General features: G+C 40.1%; 1 protein-coding gene across 2 annotated transcripts in view; it reads right to left on the minus strand.

The window, feature by feature from the left end:
• VWA8 (von Willebrand factor A domain containing 8) overlaps positions 1-26,277 on the minus strand; it is a 422,826-nt gene that overhangs the window by 183,895 nt on the left and 212,654 nt on the right. For both annotated transcript variants that reach the window (XM_089668819.1, XM_089668820.1), the window contains exons 23-26: positions 16,570-16,645; positions 13,625-13,760; positions 11,471-11,590; positions 9,838-10,043 (exon numbers count right to left, since the gene is read on the minus strand). In XM_089668819.1, the coding sequence (XP_089524945.1) occupies positions 9,838-10,043; positions 11,471-11,590; positions 13,625-13,760; positions 16,570-16,645 (538 nt within the window). The remainder of the gene's footprint in view (positions 1-9,837; positions 10,044-11,470; positions 11,591-13,624; positions 13,761-16,569; positions 16,646-26,277) is intronic.

Below are 26,277 nucleotides of genomic sequence, written 5' to 3' on the forward strand. Positions count from 1 at the left end.
TGTAATAATAATAATAATAATAAAGCAGTGTTCTTGGGCCCCCCCTTTCCACCCCAAACTATAACTTTAAACTTCAACTTCAGTCCATTATTGGGGAAATTCATAAACGGTGCCACGAACACCCTTTGGAATTCCATCTGGGCATAGCACAGTGTTGGTGCTTGCCCTCAAATTATGTACTTGTCTGTACAGGTCTTTCAGATATATGAATATGTCCATGTTTGCCCAGGGTTAAGGAGCATTCACTCTGCACACTCCTTCCCCAGTGCACTCCCACCCTACTTCACACTCAAACTTATGGGCGCTTGGCCAAGGATTTTATATTAGGGATGGCCAGAGCCTGATGGGAAACTAAGAGACTAGCCTCCTATCAGGTATGAGCCACTTCTGAGTGACAGCGCACAGCAATAGACAGATTCGTAGACACTATTTAGACCAATAGTGGCTTTCAAATCCACCCATTGCTGTTCACTGTCACTCAAAAGTGGAATGGACCTGATGGGGAACTAGTTTCTCTGTTCCTTATTTGACTCCGCCCACTCAGTGACAGATCATTTCCCAAATATGGACATTTGGGTAATGACATCTGCTTTATCCCTGGCTCTTTTGTTTGCAATTAGCTTTCGGCCAAGTAATTCCCTGGTCAACAGCTGAGTGAAGCAGGGGATGCAGTTTTGTGCAGAAAGCCGTCACATAAATGACAGCCTCTCAGCACAAGCACAGCCCATTCTGAGTACAGGTGTACTTCTGTATGCTGGTTCAGAGTTGGTTTCCTTACTGCCAGTTTCCTAAATAGAGAACCAGAGGTAAGAATGCATTGCCGCCATAATCATAGATTTTTAAAGTGGTGGTAGTGGGAACTACCTGAATTTTCCACGTGTCAGTTATGTTACTGACACTGGTGCAATTGTTTGCCTGAATTAGGCGCAGGTAGTTCTTGGGGGAACTACTGCCAGAAAAGGGGTGTTAGAGCCATTTTGAGTTCCCCTGTATATTGTATTACTGCTGTATACTGCTCACAGTATTTTATGTTTCATGTAATTATTGCATCTGAATATTGTATTACTGCTGTATACTGCTCACAGTATTTTATGTTTCATGTAATTATTGCATCTGAATATTGTATTACTGCTGTATACTGCTCACAGTATTTTATGTTTCATGTAATTATTGCTGGCTTGCCAGAAAGAAAGATAAGTTTATATGCAAAGATTTAAAAAAACACACATTATCTATGCAAAGATGCTGACTAAAATAAAATTATGCGCATGAAAAACACACTGTCATCACAAAGTTTTCCTACAGGCTGTAAAGCAGAAAAGCGTGTCACGCAGACACTGACAGATCATTGATTGCTAGAATTGGATTAGAGCTGGTGACATTAATCCACAAAAAAACAACAGTAAATCCAGATTATTGATTAAAGGTGACACGTCTGTTTCTTTCATTTATTTCGTTTTCTAGTTTTAGGCTATTTATAAAAATAATCAATTTACTGATTTTATTATAGCCAATGCATCTTAATTGTGCTTTAATACATAACACCTGGAGGGCACTTTCAAAATAAATTTCATGAGCAGATAAAGTAAAATGCAATAACCTAATATGCTTAAAGAAAAATTTAACTGTAGCAAAACTTTTATTTTCAATACAGATTAAGTGGATGCAGTGCAAACAGTGGGCCAACTACATTCGCATCAGACGTAAAATAAAAACACCTAAATTTGTTCTTTTGTCAGCTTTAGTGTGCAGAAAAATGGAACTTTATGCCCAGGGCTGTCTACTAGGCCATAAATCTGTAACGCTTTACTTGCTGAAACTAATAAATAGGGAAATTTAATTGTGGTTTTATAATGTTTAAAGAGATGGACTGGGAAAAATTTGGGGTGGATTTCAAATGCTGAGCTATCCCAGGGGGCAGCAGTGAGCCATGGTGACATTACACGTCTACCAAGAAACATCTAAAGCTGGGATCAAGGTGAGTATTTTTTTCTGTGTTTTTTTTTTTTTTTTTTTACAGCTAGTATTGCTTGTTGTAAAAGGGAAGTGGATCTTCTAGTTGTCATGGAAAGTCCACTTTAAAGGCTACATTTGCCTTTTTTTCTATATTCCATAATGTCTCCATTACTTCCTGGACAGACTTTAGGACGTGACACAAGAAGGATTTCACCAGCTGACTTCATTAGCACACACCTTGCATCTGCTCTCTCCCTTTCCAGCAGATCACTACCACCCATCTCCTCAGGTGCACATTTTCTAAATGCAATCAGTATATACCGTTCTCACTAAACACGCAGCCATAAAGCATTCATTTAGTAGAGTGTGCAGGAGCTGAACAATCAGATAACTTATGTGGATAGAGCTGTAGTACTGAAAACAGGAGCAGTGTCTCCTGAGTTATGTAAAGCTCACCATACACTATACAATCTGATTGCACAATCTCCTTTACATCTACTATCAACAATGTAGTGCAAGGGCTGACCTAATTGGATAGAGTGATTGGATAAATAGTGCTTATATTATACAGTTTGGTAAATCTAAAGGAGACCGTATAGAGATTGCACAAATTTTATAGTGTATGGCCAGCTTTATAAACCTAAAATTACCACTTTCAGTGCCATTAATTGTTAGCGGAACAACAAAGACATAAGCAAATGCACAATTTGCCACGTAAAAAAAAAACAAGTGACAAATGCAGCAAAACGCACAGTAAAAAACGTGCAAACCGCAACATGCCAAAATGTCCCATGAGCTACTTTGTAACGTGTAGGGCAGTCTGTTGAAATCAACTTGCTGGTCCTATGCATGTCATGGGAAAAATGAGCAAAAATATATGCACTCCCACTACGCTAGGTGTGAATGAGGCCTGAAATCGGTGTGTTTACACAAGAACAATGAGGCTGCATTCACATCTGTGCGTTTCCAAATGCATGGCAAACCACACAGGAAATGCATGCTTTGCCATGCATTTGAGAAACACTGCAAACACACCAAAAAGCGCAGTAAAAAAAAGTACAATACTTCACTTTAAATAGACCTGGAACTTCTTTGGGACAATTGTTGCGAGTAGGGCAGCTCATTCAAACGCTCCAGCCCCCACCCCCCAAAAAAAAATTGCAAGTGCATATAAAGATGATCATACACTATGCAATCTGTGTACAATTTCCAGAACTATGGAATAGGAGGACATACCTGAATAATCTATTCAAAGGCAGGTCTTGCAGTATATAATTTATAGCAGATATAGAAAATGGGTGGAAGGTTGTATAGCAACGAGGGAGGTGTCGTGCAGAGTGGTTAACATGCCCTATCATGCCCTTTTCTGTGATACAACAGCACAGTGAATGATAGGAGATGAACTACAGAAAGTGATGCAAGCAGAAAAATTTTTTTTAAAATGCAGACAGAAACATGAAATCTCAAAGCTTCTGTGGATCAGGTAAGTGATAGATAAGAACACTGGGATGGCTGGGCCAGAATTGATATTACACAAAGGATTCTATTATGAAAATGAAATTGTGCCCGAAAAGGTGAACTTAGCCTTTAAACACAGCATATTAGTAAGACTTATATTTTGAGGACAGACAGGCTGGTGGCATAATGCAACCTGCATAAATCTACCCAAGAAGCAAAATATTATGTTGTATTTTGGAAATATGAAAACTCACTGCCCATATAAAACACAATTTTCTGGGACAATAGTAAAGTATGCATGTTGGATGGCCTCTAACAATACATATAGAGCCAGTTCACACAACATGCAGTCCAGGTTACATGATTTCAACTGATGTGAATGTACAATATATATGTAAAGCGCTGCGTAAATTGAGAGCGCTATATAAGTACCTGAAATAAATTAAAATAAAAAAATTTTCAATGGCATAGTTTACACCAACGCGGTCAGTTCCAGTGCATTCCAGTTCCAGAAAAAAAAAGTAAAAGACGCTGCATTTTTCTGCACTGAGCTGTACTGGAACACAGTAAAATGTATCAAAAATGCACCAAAATGCACACGTTCTTATTTAAGTTAAAGAAAAAGAGAGGGGGAAAAAATTAACCGGAACACGTCAAAAAACGCAGCGGAATGCTTCAAAAATGCACATACAGAAACGCATCCAGACTGTGTGAATCAGCCCACAGATAAGTAATTTTTCATTCTGGAAGGAAATTTAAACTGGCTTTATTTTGTTTATATGCTTGCCTACTGTAGTCATTTTCCCAGTATCCACAGATTTAAAGTTATGGACATTCATTAAGAATCAAAGTGATCAGAGAAGAATTTACACCCCTAGCGTTACTAAATCCATAACAAAAATAACAGTCTGTACAGGTGAGACTCGAAAAATTAGAATATTGTGCAAAAGTTCATTTATTTCAGTAATGCAACTTAAAATGTGAAACTAATATATGAGATAGACTCATTACATGCAAAGCAAGATAGTTCAAGCTGTGATTTGTCATAATTGTAATGATTATGGCTTACAGCTCATGAAAACCCCAAATCCACAATCTCAGAAAATTAGAATATTGTGAAAAGGTGCAATATTCTAGGCTCAAAGTGTCCCACTCTAATCAGCTAATTAAACCATAACACCTGCAAAGGGTTCCTGAGCCTTTAAATGGTCTCTCAGTCTGGTTCAGTAGGAATCACAATCATGGGAAAGACTGCTGACCTGACAGTTGTGCAGAAAACCATCATTGACACCCTCCATAAGGAGGGAAAGCCTTAAAAAGGTAATTGCAAAATAAGTTGGATGTTCCCAAAGTGCTGTATCGAAGCACACTAATAGAAAGTTATGTGGAAAGGAAAAGTGTGGAAGAAAAAGGTGCACAAGCATCAGGGATGACCGCAGCCTGGAGAGGATTGTCAGGAAAAGGCCATTCAAAAGTGTTGGGGACTTTTACAAGGAGTGGACTGAGGCTGGAGTCAGTGCATCAAGAGCCACCACACACACACAGACAGATGGATCCTGGACATGGGCTTCAAATGTCATATTCCTCTTGTTAAGCCACTCCTGAACAACAAACAAGCATCTTACCTGGGCTAAAGAAAAACAGACCTGGTCTGTTGCTCAGTGGTCGAAAGTCCTCTTTTCTGATGAGAGCAACTTTTGCATCTCATTTGGAAACCAAGGACCCAGAGTATGGAGGAAGAATGGAGAGGCACACACTGCAAGATGCTTGAAGTCCAGTGTGAAGTTTCCACAGTCTGTGTTGATTTATGGAGCCATGTCATCTGCTGGTGTTGTTCCATTGTGCTTCATTAAGTCCAGGTTCAACACAGCCATCTACCAGGAGATTTTGGAGTACTTCATGCTTCCTTCCGCGGACGAGCTTTATGGGGATGCGGACCTCATTTTCTAGCAGGACTTGACACCTGCCCACACTGCCAAAAGCAACAAAACCTGGTTCAATGACCGTGGGATTACTGTGCTTGATTGGCCAGCAAACTCGCCTGACCTGAACCCCATAGAGAATCTATGGGGCATTGCCAAGAGTAAGATGAGAGACATGAGACCGAACAATGCAGAAGAGGTGAAGGCCACTATTGAAGCATCCTGGTCTTCCATAATACCTCAGCAGTGCCACAGACTGATAGCTTCCATGCCATGCTGCATTGAGACAGTAATTGCTGCAAAAGGGGCCCAAACCAAGTACTGAGTACATATGCATGCTTTTACTTTTCAGAGGTCCGATATTGTTCTATGTACAATCCTTGTTTTATTGATTGCATGTAATATTCTAATTTTCTGAGATTGTGGATTTGGGGTTTTCATGAGCTGTAAACCATAATCATCACAATTATGACAAATCACGGCTTGAACTTTCTTGCTTTGCATGTAATGAGTCTATCTCATATATTAGTTTCACCTTGCAAGTTTCATTACTGAAATAAATTAACTTTTGCATGATATTCTAATTTTTAGAGTTTCACCTGTATATGCAGTAAAGCATGCTTGTTATACTCACTGTGGAACCTAAGGGGTTAATCCTCTGCATTGTGTAAAAACGCTGTTTGATCCTGACTTCTCTGATCCTCCCCTTCTTCCAGTGTCCCCCTCTTATCTCCTGATAAGACATATCATGTGGAGACACTCTGCACATGCTCAGTTTGCTACAGAGGTATTTTTTTTCTTGGGAGAGTGCATGTGATCAGCACAGGACCAATCAGCACTATCCAGACAGAGATCAGGGGTTCTTCATCCTCCTAGCGCAGAATGAAAACTCCTCCTACAAGCTTTAACCAGTGCTCGGCTGGACACTGATAGAAGTCACAAGACTGCTATATACGGCTGATGAGAAAAGGTATTTAGCAGTTTATATTTGCTAAAATAATTGCACTTCCATGTTCTGTGTACTGTGGGAGACCAGATATAGTGAATGCAGGGTCCTCGGTTTAGTAACACTTTAATATGTATGCCCCTCAAACAATACTGTGTAATACTTGAGTAGGTGGCAAATCTTACAGCCTGCCCATATAGGGAGCAGGACCGGTTCAGCTTATCTCTGGAAAAAAATGATAAGCAGGACATAACATTGCAATATGGATGTTCAAATTTTACTTGATTTATATCTCACTAGGTCACCTTCAGTTTTTTTGTGTAGGTGACTTAGCGGACTACTTTTAAAGGAATAGCTTTTTGGTCACAATTCTTACGCTGCATTGTGAGGCCTTAACCTGGGCAGTTTGTTGCGCTTTTATTTTTTTGCTTTTTCTTTTACAAAGAAAGCAGGTCTAGAAACCCTTTGCTGCTAAATTTGTACTGGAGACAAAACTTGCTGATGCAACTTACTTACTTATGTCTTATTGCATTGCTGCCTTTATCATATTGCCAGATTTGCCACATCTAAAAGGGACTTCACCCTTTTAGTATGACTGTCCTATTCCTAGTTTTATTTCCTACACTGCTTTGTCTGTTTCAGTTAACAGCTTTGGTTGAACTCTGGATCATTAATTATTAGCACCTGCCTGTTATATTTGTATAATTAGATTAAAAATCTAAAAGCATTTGCAAGCCTTATATCCTGTGGTTCCTATATAGCCACATATAACCAACAATGTATGAATCACCTTATGTGAAAAGTTAACAAAAATATAGATGAATAAAAAGTCTTTTGTATCCAGAGATTTGTTGATCACTATTTATAGTGGGATTAAACCTAAAATAAAAAAATACATAAATGAACAAAACACTGACAGGTAGGATTTTTATGATAGAAAAAGGGCCTATTGGTCTCGTCTCTCTGCCTGTCGCATATGCACATTTCAGCCTACAATTATGATGTGAATCCTGTGCGCATGTGTAGGAATGATATCGTGGCCTACCAAGTGAACAAAGAGTCAGAACCTGGAAGGAAGACTGGGAGAAGATGGCAGTGTGGGCTGACAGCACAGCGTTGGAGGGAATCACTCGCCAGGTAAGTTTGCCCTAAAGTTCTAATACGCTGTGAATACTAGCACATTATGGCTAAAAGCTCCTGGGGCCCAGTAAAAAAAGAATTTGTAGAAAAATGATTTACGCTTCAGTCCTTATTGTTTTTATAAATTTGATGTAGTGTTACTTGGTGGCCTTGAATTGAACATCACCTTGCAGCAAAAGTGTCTTCATTGTTATCCTTCACTTTCATTTTCAAAAAACACTCAAACTGCTCTACACCTCTGCTTGATAGACTCTCCAGCGTTTTTAGACCCTAAATATTCAGGTCAAAATGCACTTCTATACGTCCAAATATTTCATCGGCTCATTCCCGACTTTCATTAGCATCTCAAAAAATGCAAGAGAAAACAAATCACCACATAGTCCATACTCAGGATCTTTTCAAGAACACTTCAAAACGCTTTGAGTGGAGGGACCTGAGCATGCACCAAGGAGATTACACAGAGTTAGGTCTAACATTGCTGGGGAGTTCATCAAAGCATGGGTGCAGGGCACAGCGCAGTGTTTTTTTTGTTTACCAGAGTGAAGGATAACAATAAAGACACTTTTGTTGCAAGGTGATGTTTCAATTAATGGACACTCAGATCCACTATATTGGCTTTATTAAAACAAAGAATTTATAGTGTTACCCAGGGCCCAACCCAGGACCTTGCATTCACTATATCTGGTCTCTCACAGTACACAGGACATGGAAATGTAATATTTCAGTAAATATAAATGGCTAATTACCTTTTATCATCAGCTAATTACCTTTTATCATCAGCAGTATATAGCAGTCTTCTGACTTCTTTTAGTATCCGGCTGACAACTGGTTAATCTTGTAGGAGGAGTTTTCATTCTCTTCTGACTGTCCCATGAGGTTGCATGACCCCTGTCTTGACAGTGCTGATTGGCCCTGTGCTGATCACATGCACCCTCCCCAAAATAAAATAAAAAAATTCCCTAGCAATATACACCAAACTGAGGATGTACAGAGTGTCTCCTAAGGCTCGTACCATCAGCAGATGGACTGAGAAATGTGGAAGAAGAGGAGGATCATATAAGTCAGGATCAAACAGCGTTTTTACACAATGCAAGGGATTAACTCCTTAGGTTCTACAGTGAGTATAACAAGCATGCTTTACTGCATATACAGACTGATTTTACTGTTGTGGGTTTAGTAACACTTTGAATAGTGATAAACCAGACTCTGGATTCAAAAGACATTTTATACATTCATTTTTTACAGATTATGATTTATATATATACATATATATATATATATATATATATATATATATATATATATATATATATATATATATTATGTTGTTTATAAGGATCTTGTTAATAACAACAAGAAAAGCAGTAAAATATATCACCTGCAGCCAGTCAAAACAGACCCCAGCAACAATAGATCTGCCTCAACAATATAGCCTTGCCAACAACAATAGATCTCAAAGCAGCCAGCATCAATAGACCCTTCCAGCAACATAGAACCCCCCAACAACAATATATCCCCAGTTAGCAACAATACACTTCCCCAGAACAAACCCCCCCCCCCCATATCAAAAAATTCCCCACAGCAACAATAGGCCCTTCAGCACACCCCACCAGCCCTTGTCTTTACATATATTCAGTGCTGGAACTGGGTTCCCCCTGTATATATGTCTGTGTGTGTGTGTGTGTATATATATATATATATATATATATATATATATACACATACACAGTATGGGTAGTTTATGAATCATAGGATAAAAGGCTTGCAAATGCACTTATGTTTTAATATAATTTCTTTGTGTGTGTTTTGCACAAATTTTTGATTACATATCATTTTTTTTTTATTAATTAAGCACTGGGCTATATGACTATTTTTGATTGTTAAGGGATTCTATTTCTTGACTCTTGGAAAGAGAAATGTATGGAAAAATGACAATCTAAGAAATACAGTATATATTATAGGTTTCACAAGTTTTTGCATGTCTCCCACCTTTGTTTTAGGTACAGTGAGGAAGATGAAAACCACATGTTCTGGAGCTACCCCAGTTTAACAAGTACAGCGTACGAACATCTTCTGCCTGCCCTGGCTGCTTGGGTGGTATTTTTGTTTTGTTTCCGCTCTTTTCTACTGCTAGATGGCAGACACCCAGTAATCAATAATTTGTACAATAGATTGTTCCTATTTAAATCTATAGTTATTAAATACACATTTTAACCGAATGAATATTTTTAACTTTAATTAACCCTGAGAAACCTATAGTAAATGAAAAGTCTGGAAAAGTCAAGCATGTACAGAAGCTCTAAAAAATCAATGACCAAAGCCCAGATATTCTTTCATTTCGGTCTTCATCCCTCAGTCATCCATATTACAATGGTAAATACGAATAACATTCTGCCATGCTGATTTTTGGGTTACCTGCAAATGTTTCACTATATTGACAACCTCACGGGTAGAATAAGGGTATGTTATAATTCCTTGGTCTGCCATTGTTCGCAATTCACCAAAGGCAGCTACTAATTTCTGCAGCACGGCATCAGGCACATTGGGTCCATACTGTCTCAACATAGCCAACTCAGATTGTGGTAGCGGATTATCCACTGCATGGCAGCTAAATATATCTCCTGTAAAACAACAGTCAGGCCAGAAAAGAAAATAAAGAAAGGCATTGACTAAAATTACTTTCGCAAGCAATTTACTATACAAATTATTTTCAATAACCATTTAATAACTGGGGGGGGGGGCTATAATTGATCAGAACCGAAGCAGTCTAAATCTGGAGCAGCTGTGGCAATTGTGCATGGTAACCAATCATATGCAGCTTGTTCAGTTAAGCTTTGAAAATGAAAGACAGAAGCTGATTGGCTGTCACACACAGATGCTCCAGGTTGTAGCTACTCCTGTTTTGATAAATCCATTTCATAGTATTTTTTATTGGTAATGTTGTCTCAGAGACTGTTCCTATTCTCAAAATGACCCCCTTCCACCATCAAGTAAAACAAATTATGTTGACAACCAATCCTTTTGCAGGAAACAGTATAATGGGACACCACATTGGCTTTTACATAATATTTATTTTAATAAAAAAAAGCACAGACTAACACTGAGATATGTGTGAAAGGGGTGGTGTGTAATGCCAGATGACATTTCAACAAAATTTGCCCCGCCTGTGCTGCCATACATGAAAAGTGGTGGGCCCCATTAAAATGTAGCTATAAAGCTTTGACATTTAAAAAGTATGCTTGCATGACAAACCTTTTAGTTTTATATACAGTAGGGAAGGGTGAAAACCCCCATTACTTTATTTTTTGCTGACTGGTCCTTTGAGGAGATTTCACTTCACTTCTAGTCCCAAAGATACAGGAAACAGGAGGAAATCATATAAAATCAGTGGGGAATTCTCTTTTAGACAGCTATCTTCTGATCTGGTATCTCATATGGGAAGATTTTGTTTGTATTTCTTCTCCAGTAACAAATGTAACCTTTTGGATTTTCTACCACTTTCTGTCTTGGTGACAGTATTCACAGAAAAACTAAATAGAAAGAATTAATTTCCCTAACGTGGACACAGGCAGCAATAATAACCTGTCAGGGCTTCTAACCCAACCCAATCCAAAACTACAGAAAAATGTCTTGACTATATAAACATAAACCCAGGTGCAGTTATGGTGACCTTTTTTTTTCCTGTTTCCTATCAGAAATAAAAATTTAAGGCCTCGTTCTCACAGCTGATCAGCAGCCCGGGACACAAACTGTCAATGTCCAGGGTCACTCATCTGTCCCTAATCACATGTAACACTTTGGATGTCAATTTAGAATCAAATAGGCGTGGCACCTTTGAGCTTGTCATTGATCTGTAGGGGTGATTTTTTGCCAAGTACGACATTGATTGATTAGGTAACTGAGACCTAATATTTTCAATAACATTAATTTTGAGAGTCTTTTTTAAATGGAAAGTGTTACTTTTCTGCTAAAACAGCACTACTTTTAAAAGAGGCTACTGATATGGAAGCAAATTATGATATTCATATTTTTTGAAGCTGTAACTTACCTAAAGCACCAAAAAAATCATTTCCCAGAAAAGGGAACCCAGGTCTGTTAGCTAGCACAATCATTCTGAAATCAGGATGAATAGGGATCACATTATCTCTTCCTTTCCGTTCTAATGGATCTGGCAAGTATATAAAATATTTGTTGTTATACTGGTTTAGTGACTGTAATCAATGTAAAAGTTAAAGTAGATGTAAACCTACACACCAAAATCTCAAAAAAATGTAAGATGTTACTGTAATTTTAGAAGTAATTTAAAATATTTTAAAATGAGCAGCTTTTGTTAAAATAATACCTGTTGATCCTGCCACAAAGGTCCTTAAAAAGTGTAGATAAAAAGGCTTCTGCACACTGGATAGATGTCAAGTATCCATGTTTATTGCAGAACTGTCCACAGACACAAGAATGGCAGTCCCTGCTCTAGGGCTACCACTCTAACACTTTGAACAAAATCAGTAACAAAATCATGGCTTGATTGTAGAGATCACAACCCTAAGCATTACTGAACTATTGTTATTACTGCATTTAAATAGGGTCAGTGTTTTATGCAGCATATTATAATTTAGGAAAATAATCTGAATGCACATGTAACAAAAAACAAAGAGTGGGATGGCCTTCCCAGTCCACAGGAAATGGTGGACCAGCAAGCTCCAATCATAAAAAATACTCTACCATATGGAGTCTGCTGAAAATATGTTTTTTTATTTAAAGCACTTCACTAAATAAGAACACATAGTTTCCACTTTAAAGCATGCATTATGGGTCCCATTGATGACTGTGATGCTTCTTGCATAAACATGTGAAGGGAAGGGAAACCAAACACACTTTGCACTGCATTCAGTGAACCAGTAGTGGTATTTAAAACATTTTAAATAAAATAACATACCAGCATTGTCACAAGAGAATAGGCATTAGTGCGGGGAACAGATTATTTCTGCTTACAAATACAATTAATAAAACATCTAATTTTTTTAAGGAATGGATATCATTTTCAGACTTCTTAAATAAATATTACTTGATTAAATAAAAGTGAATTGAACTGTCTTTAGAACATGATTTAGCATTGAAATTAAAGATGCCTCATGATCTGACCCTTCAGAATATTACTTAGCGACTGTTAATAGTTCATCAGTATCCCAATGAGTCACCAAATCCCTCATTTTTTCATTGCTATGTGCTCTGGCCACTGCCATCACAGACAATCACACACACTTAATTAAAAGAACGATTTCAGAGAAATCCTGGGATTTCACACTAATTCCAGAATACTCTACAAGGATTACTTTTTAAAAGTCTGTGTTAAGACAGATGAATGTTTACACATCATGGTAACTGTAACAGCATGTCCAAGGCAGAAAGAAAAGAAAGACTGGCAGTACAACTTTGGTCAGCAGTGCTTGGACATGTTCACTTAGATTTTAGTAATCATCTAGTAAAGTTTCCCAACTGTCATCCTGACATACCAAATAAGAAGAGGATTATTAATTGGTATCTGAATTCATTTCATGCTTAGACTGGTGTACAGCACACATTCCAGAGGTCTGACACAAGCCCATTAATGACTGCATATAAATAAAAAAAAAATAGGTGCAAAAAAAAGGGTTTTTTTACGTCGTTATGATGGCCTTGAAGTGGTGAAAAGGATGTGAAATGTAGGTAAGTGGATATAACACAGACTACAATCCTGTAAGGACTGAAAATAAATTCCAGTTCCAGACATACCTTTTACATTTTGGACAGAATGGGAGAGGGTTAAAAACTGTACAAGGTTTTTTTGTCATCTGCATCCCTGCTGGGGAGAATTTCTACGTGCATTCCTTGAGAACAGCTAGGGCCTTGTTTAATTTTGATCCTTAGACTGGCTAATGACTGCAAAGAGTGAGAGGGCCACATACAGCACAGAAATCACCAGTATGACTGCCTGTCTTAGGCAGGCCATAGACATTGTGAATGTCTTTCCTGCAACCACGGGTTTGCAGTTAAAATAGGTGCTAGCAATAACTGCATGTAAAATCAACTTGGGTACTTTCAGCATGCCCATAAGTGGTTTGAATCTCAGCCAGTTCCTGCTGAACCGGCTGAGATTCGAACCGTCTGTGGTCGGCTTTGAATGTTTAACATAGAGATAAGTTAATAGCACCTATACAATACTTACTGGCTACAAGTCGTCTCCCATCTGACAGGATCATCTCTCCACTTTCTACCAAGGTTTTCAGAATACAGGTTACATTTGTGGGAGCCTTGTCAGCCTCATCTATAACCAAGATGTGGCCTTTTTTAACAGCCTTAACCTATAAATAAAACATAGAATTTTAAATAAACAACAAGCATGTTAAAAGATATTTTGTCCTAATCAAATATTGCCACTACTGGGTAAAGCACCCTCTGAACGATTTGTTTTTACAACAGTGGATGTTTATTGTAAAAGGAAAATGAAAGAACATTACAGCTGAAATCCAAACCACAGTAGTTACGAAGCAATAACCTAATAGTACCGCATCTGAATCAATTCGAGGGTGAGACCCAGGGTGCAGGGAACCCATCAAAAGCAGACAACTGAAAAATTAAGGGAAAGGAGAGGAAGGAAAGGGTGAGCAGGGGGAAGGGGGAGAGAGAACAGGAAGAAGGGTGGAAAAAGGTGGGAGGGGAGGGAGAGGAAGATAAGAAGGAGATGCTACCATAAACCCCCATTTAAAGATCACAACAGAGGGCAGTGGGCCAAGTATTCATATTGTAGATCCTTAGTGAGATGTCCAAGGGAGCCATACCTTATCGTATTTCCAGGTACAGCCCCTATTAACATAGGAAGCTTGTACATTGAAAGGGCCGCATCTACAGCTGATTCCCAAGACGATGTCACAGGAGGGTCCCCAGAGGTCCACTTTAATAGAATCTCTTTTTTGGCATAATACAGGAGATAGGGTATCAACAATTTCAAGTGGTGGGGTCCTTGTACATCACCATGAAGCCCCAGCAATGCCAAGGAAGGGGAAAGGGGCAGGGACAGCTGCAACCGTACATTGTTCAAATAAAAAACATCAGACCAAAATAGGACAATTCTAGTGCATGTCCAGTACACGTGTAAAAAGGTTCCCGGATATAGCCAGCAATGAGGGCAAATAGGATCCCATTCCGGGTATACCTGGGAAAGCCTCAGGGTGGTGTAGTAAACCCTATGTAAAAACTTAACCTGTATAAGTTTATCCCTGCAGGAAATAACCAACTTTGGACCCTGTTCCAAAGCCTCCATCCAGTCATCCTCATCCAAAGAAGGAATATCTTCCTTCCATGTGGCCCACAACTTCTCAATCTTGGGGAAATTAATGCCAAGAAATATTCCATAGAGGACAGACAATGGATTTTTTTAAGTCGTCCTGAGTCAGCAGTTCTTCAAAGGGGCTTGGCTGCATGTCTCAGTTGGAAGCACCGGAAAAGCATCCCCCGTGGGAGATGGAATTTGTGGGATAACTGTGAGAATGGTAGTATACCCCAGAGGGCATAACATCAGCTAGGGTCCTAATACCATATCTCACCCAGAACCATGGGTCAGGAATGGAATGGAAGAGAGAAAGCGCAGGATTCCTCCAAAGGGGTTGAGCTGGGGAAATAGGTCAGGCTGCAAAAATTGCCATCTAGCCAATGCCCTTATTTGTAACGTAGCTTGTGTCAGCTCTGGAATAGTATCATAAGCTCTACGTTCCCAGTAAGGCACTTTATGAAGATCAGCTAGGGATCCTAAGCAGGCTGCTTCGAAACAGACAGCAGCATTGGACCTAAAGCCCCTAAACCACCAATACAACGACACCAGCATTGCCACCCAATAGTGTGTTTGAAAGTTCGGGATGGCCAGACCCCCCCCCCCCATAGTGGCAGGGAATTGCAATGTAGATTTTGCAAAGCGGGGAAGGGCACCTCTCCAGATAAAGGGGATCACACAGGAAAATATCTCCTTAAAGAGGGATCCAGATTGGGCAGTTAGGAAAGATATAGTTGAACCTGGGCAGAATCATCATCTTCAATATAATAATACGTCCTATTACATTTAAAGGAAAAGCTCACCAATTCTGACACTATTCTCGCAAGAGGGAAAGGAGAGGAGAGAGATTGCGGCCAAAAAATGGTTTACATCACCCTCTGAATGATTTAATGGTCATATATAGTAAGTACATTTAATTCACAAGCACTTTAAATATGCAGATACATTATATTGCCGAAAGTATCATTGGATTCAGGTGTTCCAATTACCTCCAAGGCCACAGGTGTATAAAACCAAGCACCTTGGCATGCAGACTGCTTCTACAAACAATTGTGAAAGAATGGGTCGCTCTCAAGAGCTCAGTGAATTCAAGCGTGGTACCGTGATAGGTTGCCACCTGTGTAATAAGTCTATACATGAAACTGCTTTGCTACTAAATATGCCATGGTCATCTCTTAGTGGTATTATAACAAAGTGGAAGCAACTGTGAACAATGGCAACTCACCCACAAAATGGTAGGCTGCGCAAAATGACAGAGTGGGGTCAGTGCATGCACTGGAAACCAAATACCACCATGAGGATTCCCTGTGGCAGCAATTTTGGAAAAGGTGCAGGGACTTTTTCCCTGCATGAATGGGCTGCAATGTCCACAATAGAGCGGCTGCAGGGAAACTGAAAAAATGTGAGCCTATTGTTAGGCATTCTCACTAAACACCTGTAAGACATAAAAGAGGGTAGGCCAAAACTCCAAATTCCTAGCTTTCCAGCTCAGTGTCTCAAAGTATTGAGTCCAGGAAACAAGCATTTTCAGAAAAAAGCTACGGTAGCTTTTACTTTTCTCTTAGCACAGGATTCCTTTCTGGAATTAAGTGCACCAGCATCTGTAGTTTTTAGAGCTGTTACATGCATGCACTACCATAGTTCAAACACCTCTAATTTTAGATGCTGATAAGAGCTATCTACTATAAACTTTCAAAGCGTACATTTTTACATTCCAATTTTTTTTTCATAGAAAGAAGAAAAACAAGGTTAATTTTAAAAACATTAATTTCTTATTGCGGCAGCTTATTTGTCATCTCCCAAGTGTGGTATGAACTCCCATACCTTTCAATATAAATACATACCAGAGGTGAGTCTTCATATACTATTATACCGTCTTTCACAGATGGCTGCAGCGTTAGGCTCTGCACAGTTGTATCCCTGCAGACAGAATTACAAATTGATGATTGAACCAAAAAGTGCTAATTAGTGACAAATGTATTGAATAATAACAGTAACTAAACTGTATGGATGACTTCACACACAACCCTGCTTGTCTAAATAAAACACTATAGAAACTCAGTTTGACAAGACTCACACATCCATAAATCTGAGATTTTTAAACTACCACAGCAGAAGCACTTAGTAGATTAATGCATACCTGTAATGGATGAGGAAATAGATATTTTCATTTTCAGCGCAACAAATAACTCCTCAAATTCTTGTGTATACCAGTGCTGCTGACACTTACATGCGTTTCCACACACAAAAGATATGTCATAAAATAGTGCCACGCATATAGCTCTATAACCTCATATATGAATTAAAGCATCCAAACCATGTGATTATGCAACAACGGTGAATACAACTTAAAAGTCCATAATGTGTGCTTGATCTGTGCCTTTATATTTGCGCTTTATTGCTTATGTGTGTGTGTGTGTATATATATATATATATATATATATATATATATATACAGTTGTGGCCAAAATTATTCAACCCCCAATGCTGTAAAGGGGTTTAGGGACTATAGTGTACATTTGGAATTGTATTCAGAATCAAATCCTACAAGGACGTTGTAACTACCCAAATGCAACTAAAATGACATCAATTGTTTATGTAATACAGTAGTAAATGGTTCTTATGTGGTTTCTTCATTGCCACAATTATTCAACCCCTTAAAGACTACCACTCTGAAGAACAGAGGTTCATACAGGTGCTTTCCATCAGGTATTGAAAACACCTGTGGATGTCACCGAGCAGCAATCAAGCATAATAAGCACCAATTAGGCAGCTTTAAAATGACTGTGATACTCAGCTCCTTCTAGACATTTACTGGTGTGGTTACAAACATGGTGAAGGCAAGAGAATGGTCCAGGAAGACAAGAGAAGAGGTGATTTCTCTTCACAGGAAGGGCAATGGCTATAAGAAGATTGCAAAGATGTTAAACATACCAAGAGACACCTTAGGAAGCATCATTCGCAAATTCAAGGCAAAGGGCACTGTTGAAACGCTACCTGGTCGTGGCAGAAAGAAGATGCTGACTTCGACTGCTGTGCGCTACCTGAAGCGTAGAGTGGAGAGAAGTCCCCGTGTGACTGCTGAGGAACTGAGAAAAGATTTGTCAGATGTGGGTACAGAAGTTTCAGCCCAGACAATAAGACGCACACTGCGTAATGAAGGCCTCCGTGCCAGAACTCCCAGGCGTACCCCCTTGCTGTCTCCAAAGAATAAGAAGAGTCGACTGCAGTATGCCAAAAGCCATGTGGACAAACCACAAAAGTTGTGGGATAGTGTTCTGTGGACTGATGAAACAAAATTAGAACTGTTTGGGCCCATGGATCAACGCTATGTTTGGAGGAGGAAGAACAAGGCCTATGATGAAAAGAACACCTTGCCTACTGTGAAGCATGGTGGAGGGTCAATCATGCTTTGGGGCTGTTTTGCTTCTGCAGGTACAGGGAAGCTTCAGCGTGTGCAAGGTACCATGAATTCTCTTCAGTACCAGGAGATATTGGATGGAAACGTGATGCAGTCCGTCACACACCTGAGGCTTGGGAGACGTTGGACCTTTCAACAGGACAATGATCCCAAGCATACCTCCAAGTCCACTAGAGCATGGTTGCAGAGGAAAGGCTGGAACATTTTGGAGTGGCCATCGCAGTCACCAGACTTAAATCCGATTGAGAACCTCTGGTGGGACTTAAAGAAAGCAGTTGCAGTGCGCAAGCCTAAGAATGTGACTGAACTGGAGGCCTTTGCCCATGAAGAATGGGCGAAGATACCCGTAGATCGCTGCAAGACACTTGTGTCAAGCTATGCTTCACGTTTAAAAGCTGTTATAACTGTAAAAGGATGCTGTACTAAGTACTAAGATTGAATGTCACTTGGGGGTTGAATAAAACTGATAATGCTGTGAGCACAGAAAAGACATTTGTGGTTATTTCATTATAACTGTTATGTTATATTTGTCTGACCTACAAGTGCCTCTTTAATGTAAATGTAAGCAAGATGACTGAATGATCAAAAGCAATGTCAAACTGGCCAAAACACTCAATTTCAGTGGGGGTTGAATAATTTTGGCCACAACTGTATATACATACACACAGTTGTGTTCAAAATAATAGCAGTCAGGCATCACTAACCTGATCAATCACTGTTTTTGGTAGAAATGATATTTCTACATGGCAATTAATTTACTAGCAGGTGTAGTAGAGTAATAGAAATCCAACGACCCAACAGTCATGACATGCATGCTGCTGATTCTGTGTAACTGAATCACTAATTGAAAGGGGCATGTTCAAAATAATAGCAGTGTGGAGTTCTATTAGTGAGGTCATTCATTCTTTGAAAAACAGGTGGCAATTATTGCCCTTATTTAAGGAAGGAAGGCAGCAAATGTTGTACATGCTGCTTACAGTGCATTTCTCTCTAAAATTCTGAGGAAAATGGGTCGTTCCAGACATTGTTCAGAAGAACAGCGTACCTTGATCAAAAAGTTGATTGGAGAGGGGAAAACATATAAAGAAGTGCAGAAAATGATAGGCTGCTCAGCTAAAATGATCGCAAATGCTTTAAAATGGCAACCAAAACCTGAAAGACGTGGAAGAAAGCGAAAAACTAACATTTGAATGGATAGAAGAATAGCCAAAATGGCAAGGACTCAGCCAACAATCAGCTCCAGGAAGATCAAAGAAGGTCTAACGTTACCTGTGAGTACTGTTACAATTAGAAGATGCCTATGAAGAAGCCAAGCTATCTGCAAGAAGCCCCGCCAAGTCCCACTGTTGAAAAAAAGATGTGCTGAAGAGGTTACAATTTGCCAAAGAGCACATTGACTGGCCTAAAGAGAAATGGCGCAACATTTTGTGGACTGATGAAAGATTGTTCTTTTTGGGTCTAGTGGCTGGAGACAGTTTGACAGATGACCCCCAAACACTGAATTCAAGCCACAGTACACTGTGAAGACAGTGAAGAATGGTTGCGCAAGCATCATGATATGGGGATGTTTCCCATACTACGGTGTTGGGCCTATTTATCGCATACCAGGGATCATGGATCAGTTTGAATGCATCAGAATACTTGAAGAGGTCATGCTGCCTTATGCTGAAGAGGAAATGCCCTTGAAATGGGTGTTCCAACAAGACAACGACCCCAAACACACCAGTAAACGTGCAACATCTTGCTTCCAGACCAACAAGATTGACATTATGGAGTGGCCAGCCCAATCCCCGGATCTTAATCCAATAGGAAACTTGTGGGGTGACATCAAAAATGCAGTTTCTGAGGCAAAACCAAGAAATAGAGAACTGTGGAATGTAGTCCAATCATCCTGGGCTGGAATACCTGTTCACAGGTGACAGAAGTTGGTTGACTCCATGCAACACAGATGTACAGCAGTTCTCAGACACAGTGCTTATACAACTAAATATTAATTAAGTGATTCAAAGGACAGCAAAATCTTCGAACATTTTTCAGTTTATATAGTGAATGTTTGAGTTTGTAAAGAAGAATACAAACACTGCTATTTTTTTGAACAGTCTAATCACTTTTCTTCAATTTGTTTAGAGGAAGAACACAAATTTGATATATTTTTCTTCATGTGTTGATTTGGAATAGAATGTGTAGTGTTCCCAATGCATTTGTGTGTATGGAAATAAAAGCTATTGAAAGGATTTTGAGCTTTATTCACTTTTTTCAACACACTGCTATTATTTTGAACACAACTGTATATACAGTCAGGTCCATAAATATTGGGACATTGACACAATTCTAACATTTTTGGCTCTATACACCACCACAATGGATTTGAAATGAAACGAACAAGATGTGCTTTAACTGCAGACTGTCAGCTTTAATTTGAGGGTATTGACATCCAAATCAGGTGAACGGTGTAGGAATTACAACAGTTTGCATAGGTGCCTCCACTTGTTAAGGGACCAAAAGTAATGGGACAGAATAATAATCATAAATCAAACTTTCACTTTTTAATACTTGGTTGCAAATCCTTTGCAGTCAATTACAGCCTGAAGTGTGGAACGCATAGACATCACCAGACGCTGGGTTTCATCCCTGGTGATGCTCTGCCAGGCCTCTACTGCAACTGTCTTCAGTTCCTGCTTGTTCTTGGGGCATTTTCCCATCAGTTTTGTCCTCAGCAAGTGAAATGCATGCTCAATCGGATTCAGGTCAGGTGATTGACTTGGCCATTGCATAACATTCCACTTCTTTCCCTTACAAAACTCTTTGGCTGCTTTTGCAGTCTGCTTTGGGTCATTGTCCATCTGCACTGTGAAGCGGCGTCCAATGAGTTGTGAAGCATTTGGCTAAATATGAGCAGATAATATTCCCGAAACACTTCAGAATTCATCCTGCTGCTTTTGTCAGCAGTCACATCATCAATAAATACAAGAGAACCAGTTCCATTGGCAGCCATACATGCCCACGCCATGACACTACCACCACCATGCTTCACTGATGAGGTGGTATGCTTAGGATCATGAGCAGTTCCTTTCCTTCTCCATACTCTTCTCTTCCCATCACTCTGGTACAAGTTGATCTCGGTCTCATCTGTCCATAGGATGTTGTTCCAGAACTGTGAAGGCTTTTTTACATGTCGTTTGGCAAACTCTAATCTGGCCTTCCTGTTTTTGAGGCTCACCAATGGTTTCCATCTTGTGGTGAACCCTCTGTAATCACTCTGGTGAAGTCCTCTCTTGATTGTTGACTTTGACACACATACACCTACCTCCTGGAGAGTGTTCTCGATCTGGCCAACTGTTGTAAAGGGTGTTTTCTTCACCAGGGAAAGACTTCTTCGGTCATCCACCACAGTTGTTTTCCGTGGTCTTCCGGGTCTTTTGGTGTTGCTGAGCTCACCGGTGCGTTCCTTCTTTTTAAGAATGTTCCAAACAGTTGTTTTGGCCACGCCTAATGTTTTTGCTATCTCTCTGATGGGTTTGTTTTGTTTTTTCAGCCTAATGATGGCTTGCTTCACTGATAGTGAAAGCTCTTTGGATCTTATCTTGACAGTTGACAGCAACAGATTCCAAATGCAAATAGCACACTTGAAATGAACTCTGGACCTTTTATCTGCTCATTGTAATTGGGATAATGAGAGAATAACACACACCTGGTCATGGAACAGCTGAGAAGCCAATTGTCCCATTACTTTTGGTCCCTTAACAAGTGGGAGGCACATATGCAAACTGTTGTAATTCCTACACCGTTCACCTGATTTGGATGTAAATACCCTCAAATTATAGCTGACAGTCTGCAGTTAAAGCACATCTTGTTTGTTTCATTTCAAATCAATTGTGGTGGTGTATAGAGCCAAAAATGTTAGAATTGTGTCGATGTCCCAATATTTATGGACCTGACTGTATATAAGCTATAAAGAGCACCTGTTTTGTGAACAAATCATAAAGGCAAGGATCAAGCACACATTATTGATTTTTAAGTTGTATTCAGTGTATTCACCAATGTTGCATAATCACATGATTTGGATGCTTTAATTCATACATGAGGTTATAGAGATATATGCGCTGCACTATTTTATGACATTTTCAGCAGCCTGCTTGCTTATATGCCACCTCCTCACTTTTCCCTAGCAACTGCAGTTATTCCACACTTCCGGATGTGTGGATCACCTGTTTCCTCGTTTCATGCTATTTCACCAGTTTGTACATTACTACAGGAAATACAAGCAGGCCGCAGAAGCTTTTGGGTGCAGTAGGGGAAACCAGGTATTTGAAGAATCCAAATGGTCAAATATTTTTAGCAGCTGGGGGGACAGGAAGAGGTAGCATATCAATAACAGGTATTCTATAACATACAAAATGCCCCGGACAGGGTCCTTTTAAGGGAAATGCACTCCACAGTGGTCAAGGATCTTGGAAGATGAGTCCTCTACTTAGGTTTGAAAACTTAACACAATTAAACATGTGCTTTGATCTTATGACTCTAGGGGTTTTTTTCTGCTTGGAATGTGACATACAGAACTCAATTGATGCTCGGTCTAGAATTGGTGGAAAAAAAAAAAAAAGTTAAAGCAGTATTAAACCTAAAACCAAAAATGTAGTATGTTACAGCTTAACAATCATTAGATGTGGTGGCTGCACTAGTTTTGTTATTTTAGACTTTTTCCCTCTGTTTTCATCTGGTGATCTGGCCAGTAACATACCTCCTGTATTAGAGTGCCCTCATTCTGGATGAGCAAGGAAAGGGGGCACATTTGGTCAGCAGCATTGTCAGTCTAGAGGGAGGGGAGCATTAGATAGACTAGCAGCTTTAAATACATTAAAAAATTTAATCTAAACTCAAGCTAATATTTTATAAGCAGCTACAGAAACAGTTTTTTTTTCGTTTTGGGATAAAGGTTTTTCATAAATAAATAAAAGCTGATCATTGAAAAAGAGGGACTAAGCGAGCGCTGCAAAACACAAAGCAGCTGAAACACCAAAGGTAACCATAAACCTCCTAGGGATAAATAAACTTAAAAATGGATGCAGCACTAATAACAAATAAATATATGCGAAAGTGCTTGATACAGATGGAGAATGATGACTCATTCGACTCATAAACATATAAAGTGCTGATGGTGCAAAACAATAAAGTGACATAGGTGTTAAAACATATGTAAATACGCTGAATAAAGTGCAAAATGAAAACCACATATAGTGGTTAAAGTGATAGGTGAAAGTCCAATATATTGAACGTGAGGCTCATGGGGGATCTCCAAATAGGTATTCCAATTTCTTATTCCAGAGTGGTAGATGGGGTAACCGATAATAGGTAAATTGCGCACTCACCAGATGCATGACTTAATCGCGCACTTGAGATATAATTGTTTCATTAGGTCAGCCAGATCATCCACTATGGTGATAACCAGGTTCCTGTTCCCTTCAGGGTCCTCCAATTAGTACCAGCAACATCAGGTTTCCTCTAAGATAGGCTCTGTGAATGGTTAGATTCACATGCAACTGTGGATCATCTGGATTTTCTGGGTTATGCTGCCTAAAATGTGCTTCATTCGGTGTGTCTTTTCCTTGTACAGCATCAGGTGGAGCTGAATTACTGGGAGCTGCTGGGAGACACTTGCTGGTCGCCACTGGAACTGTGCCCTCCAGCTCTGGGAACCACAGTGCCAAAACCAGGTGATCTAGGTCCTGACAATATAAAACAGCACATAGCAGGAATGCCCACTTTCTCAATGTATATTCATACTCACATTGGAACCCTTTTAGCAAACCATCATGAACTAACCTGGCATACCAGGTTTACACACTTAACTGGGCACCCATAAACAAGCTGCATATGCAGATGGCTTTCCTAATCAACAAGCATCCTTGCAGGTCCTATCATATATATTTAGACATTTTCATCTTGGGTAGAGTAACAGAGAGTTATAACCCCTGTGAGTTTTTTTGCCATCTGTGTCCTATTAAAGGGATTTCCCTTCACTTCCTGTCCCACAGCCAAAACAGGAAGTGAGAGGAAATCCATGCAAATTAAGGGAGTTCCTTGGGGCTCCCAAGGTCACCAGAACTAGTGTCCTTTTTGCAAGATTTCTCCTCTATTACTTTCTGGGGACAATCCCAAATTTGGAATTTTCTTTTACTTTCAATGATAATGGTAAACAAAACAAACAAAGAGGGTGAATCTCCCTAAAGGGGCACAGAAGGCAATAAAAACCTAATAGGTGTTCTAATCCATCTGTACTCTGTCCAAAACAAAAAATTGATTTTAGTTATAGTATAGTAAAGAAAAAAGGAGGAGTAAAAAATTATTTTGCAGCACTGCAAGGAAGAAAGAAGTGCCTAATTATATAAAGAGCAAATTAGACTACCCCCATGTGATAGCACATGGTGGCCAATCTCCAGGAATCAGCGATGTCACAAAGGAGAACAGGGAGTGAGACACACATTCCCCTATACCCAGAGGTACTGTTCTTTACCTACTGTATACCATGCCATGAACGACAATGGATGTTAAAATGAAAGCAGTTAAGATGATATATGCTATGGCTAGTCTGAAGATGACTGTGAACTGCAGTGGTGAATACACAAAGGAAAACTAGTACATACTTAACTACCTGCCGACCGCAGATAGCCTAAGGATGGCTTCACTGCGGCCGGCCAGTTCTGAGTGGACGTCATATGACGTCCCCCCAGAACGCGCTCTCCTGCGTGCCCCAGGGGGCGCGCACCCGGCGATCTCCGTGATCGCTGTGTCCTACGGACACAGCTGATCACGTGATGTGGTAAAAGGCCAATCACAGCGGCCTTTTACCACCTGATCAGCGGTGTCCAATGACACGCTGATCAGAGGGAAATGCAAGTGCCGGTTCTCGGCTGCACTTTCCTCACGCTGTCAGATCGTGAGGAAAGTACTGCAGAGAACCGGCAGTTGTCAGAGCGGGGATCGGCACCGATCATCAGGGCACTGATGATCAGTGCCCTGATGATCGGTGCCCAGCAGTGCCACCCGCAAGTTCCACCCACCTGTGCCCAGCAGTGCGCCCACTAGCTCCGCCCACCTGTGCCCAGCAGATCACCCACCTGTGCCCAGCAGTGCACCCACCTGTGCCACTCTGCAGTGCCACCTACCTGTGCCCAGAAGTGCCACCTACATGTGCCCAGCAGTGCCACCCACCTGTGCCCACCCACCTGTGCCCACCAGTGCCACCCACCAGTGCTGCCCACCAGTGCCACCCACCAGTGCAGCCCAGCAGTGCTGCCAGTCAGTGCCACCAGTCAGTGCCCAGGGGTTGTGCCAGTCAGTGCCGCCAGTCAGTGCCCAGCAGTGATGCCAGTCAGTGCCGTCTATCAGTACCCATCATCAGTGTCACCTATTAGTGCCGCCTATCAGTGTCACCTATTAGTGCCGCCTATCAGTGCTGCATATTAGTGCCGCCTATCCGTGACACCTCATTAGTGCTGTCTATCAGTGCCGCCTATCCGTGCCACCTCATTAGTACTGCCTATCAGTGCCCTTTAGTGCTGCCTATCAGTGCCCATCAGTGCCGCCTATCAGTGCCCATCAGTGCCGCCTATCAGTGCCCATCAGTGCTGCCTCATCAACGCACATCAGTGAAGGAGAAAAAATGCCTGTTTGAAAAATTTTATAATAGAAACAAAGAAACTTTTTTTTTTTCAAATTTTTTGCACTTTTTTATTTATAGCGCAAAAAGTAAAGCGCCCAGTGGCGATTAAATACCACCAAAAGAAAGCTCTATTTGTGAGAAAAAAATGATCAAAATTTCATATGGGTACAATGTTGCATGACCGTGCAATTGTCAATCAAAGTGCGGCAGCGCTGAAAGCTGAAAATTGGCCTGGTAAATAAGGGGGTATAAGTGCCTGGTAGGCAAGTGGTTAAAGTAGAATTATGTGACTGGACCAGAGTGGACTAAATTTAGGTAAGTATACACATCTTTTTTTAAAAAAGGTAGGCAGGATAGGTAGCAGGAAGAGGGCAGGGGAACATTTTTAGGCACAGTTAGTGTTAGGATGGAATTTCACTGTAAGATACATACAATACATACAGATATGTGCCTGGATAATAAAAAAAT

Source organism: Staurois parvus, unplaced genomic scaffold, assembly GCF_062004578.1.
Source record: "Staurois parvus isolate SC_StPar_1 unplaced genomic scaffold, SC_StPar_1.0 ptg000064l, whole genome shotgun sequence".
Taxonomy (NCBI): domain Eukaryota; kingdom Metazoa; phylum Chordata; class Amphibia; order Anura; family Ranidae; genus Staurois; species Staurois parvus.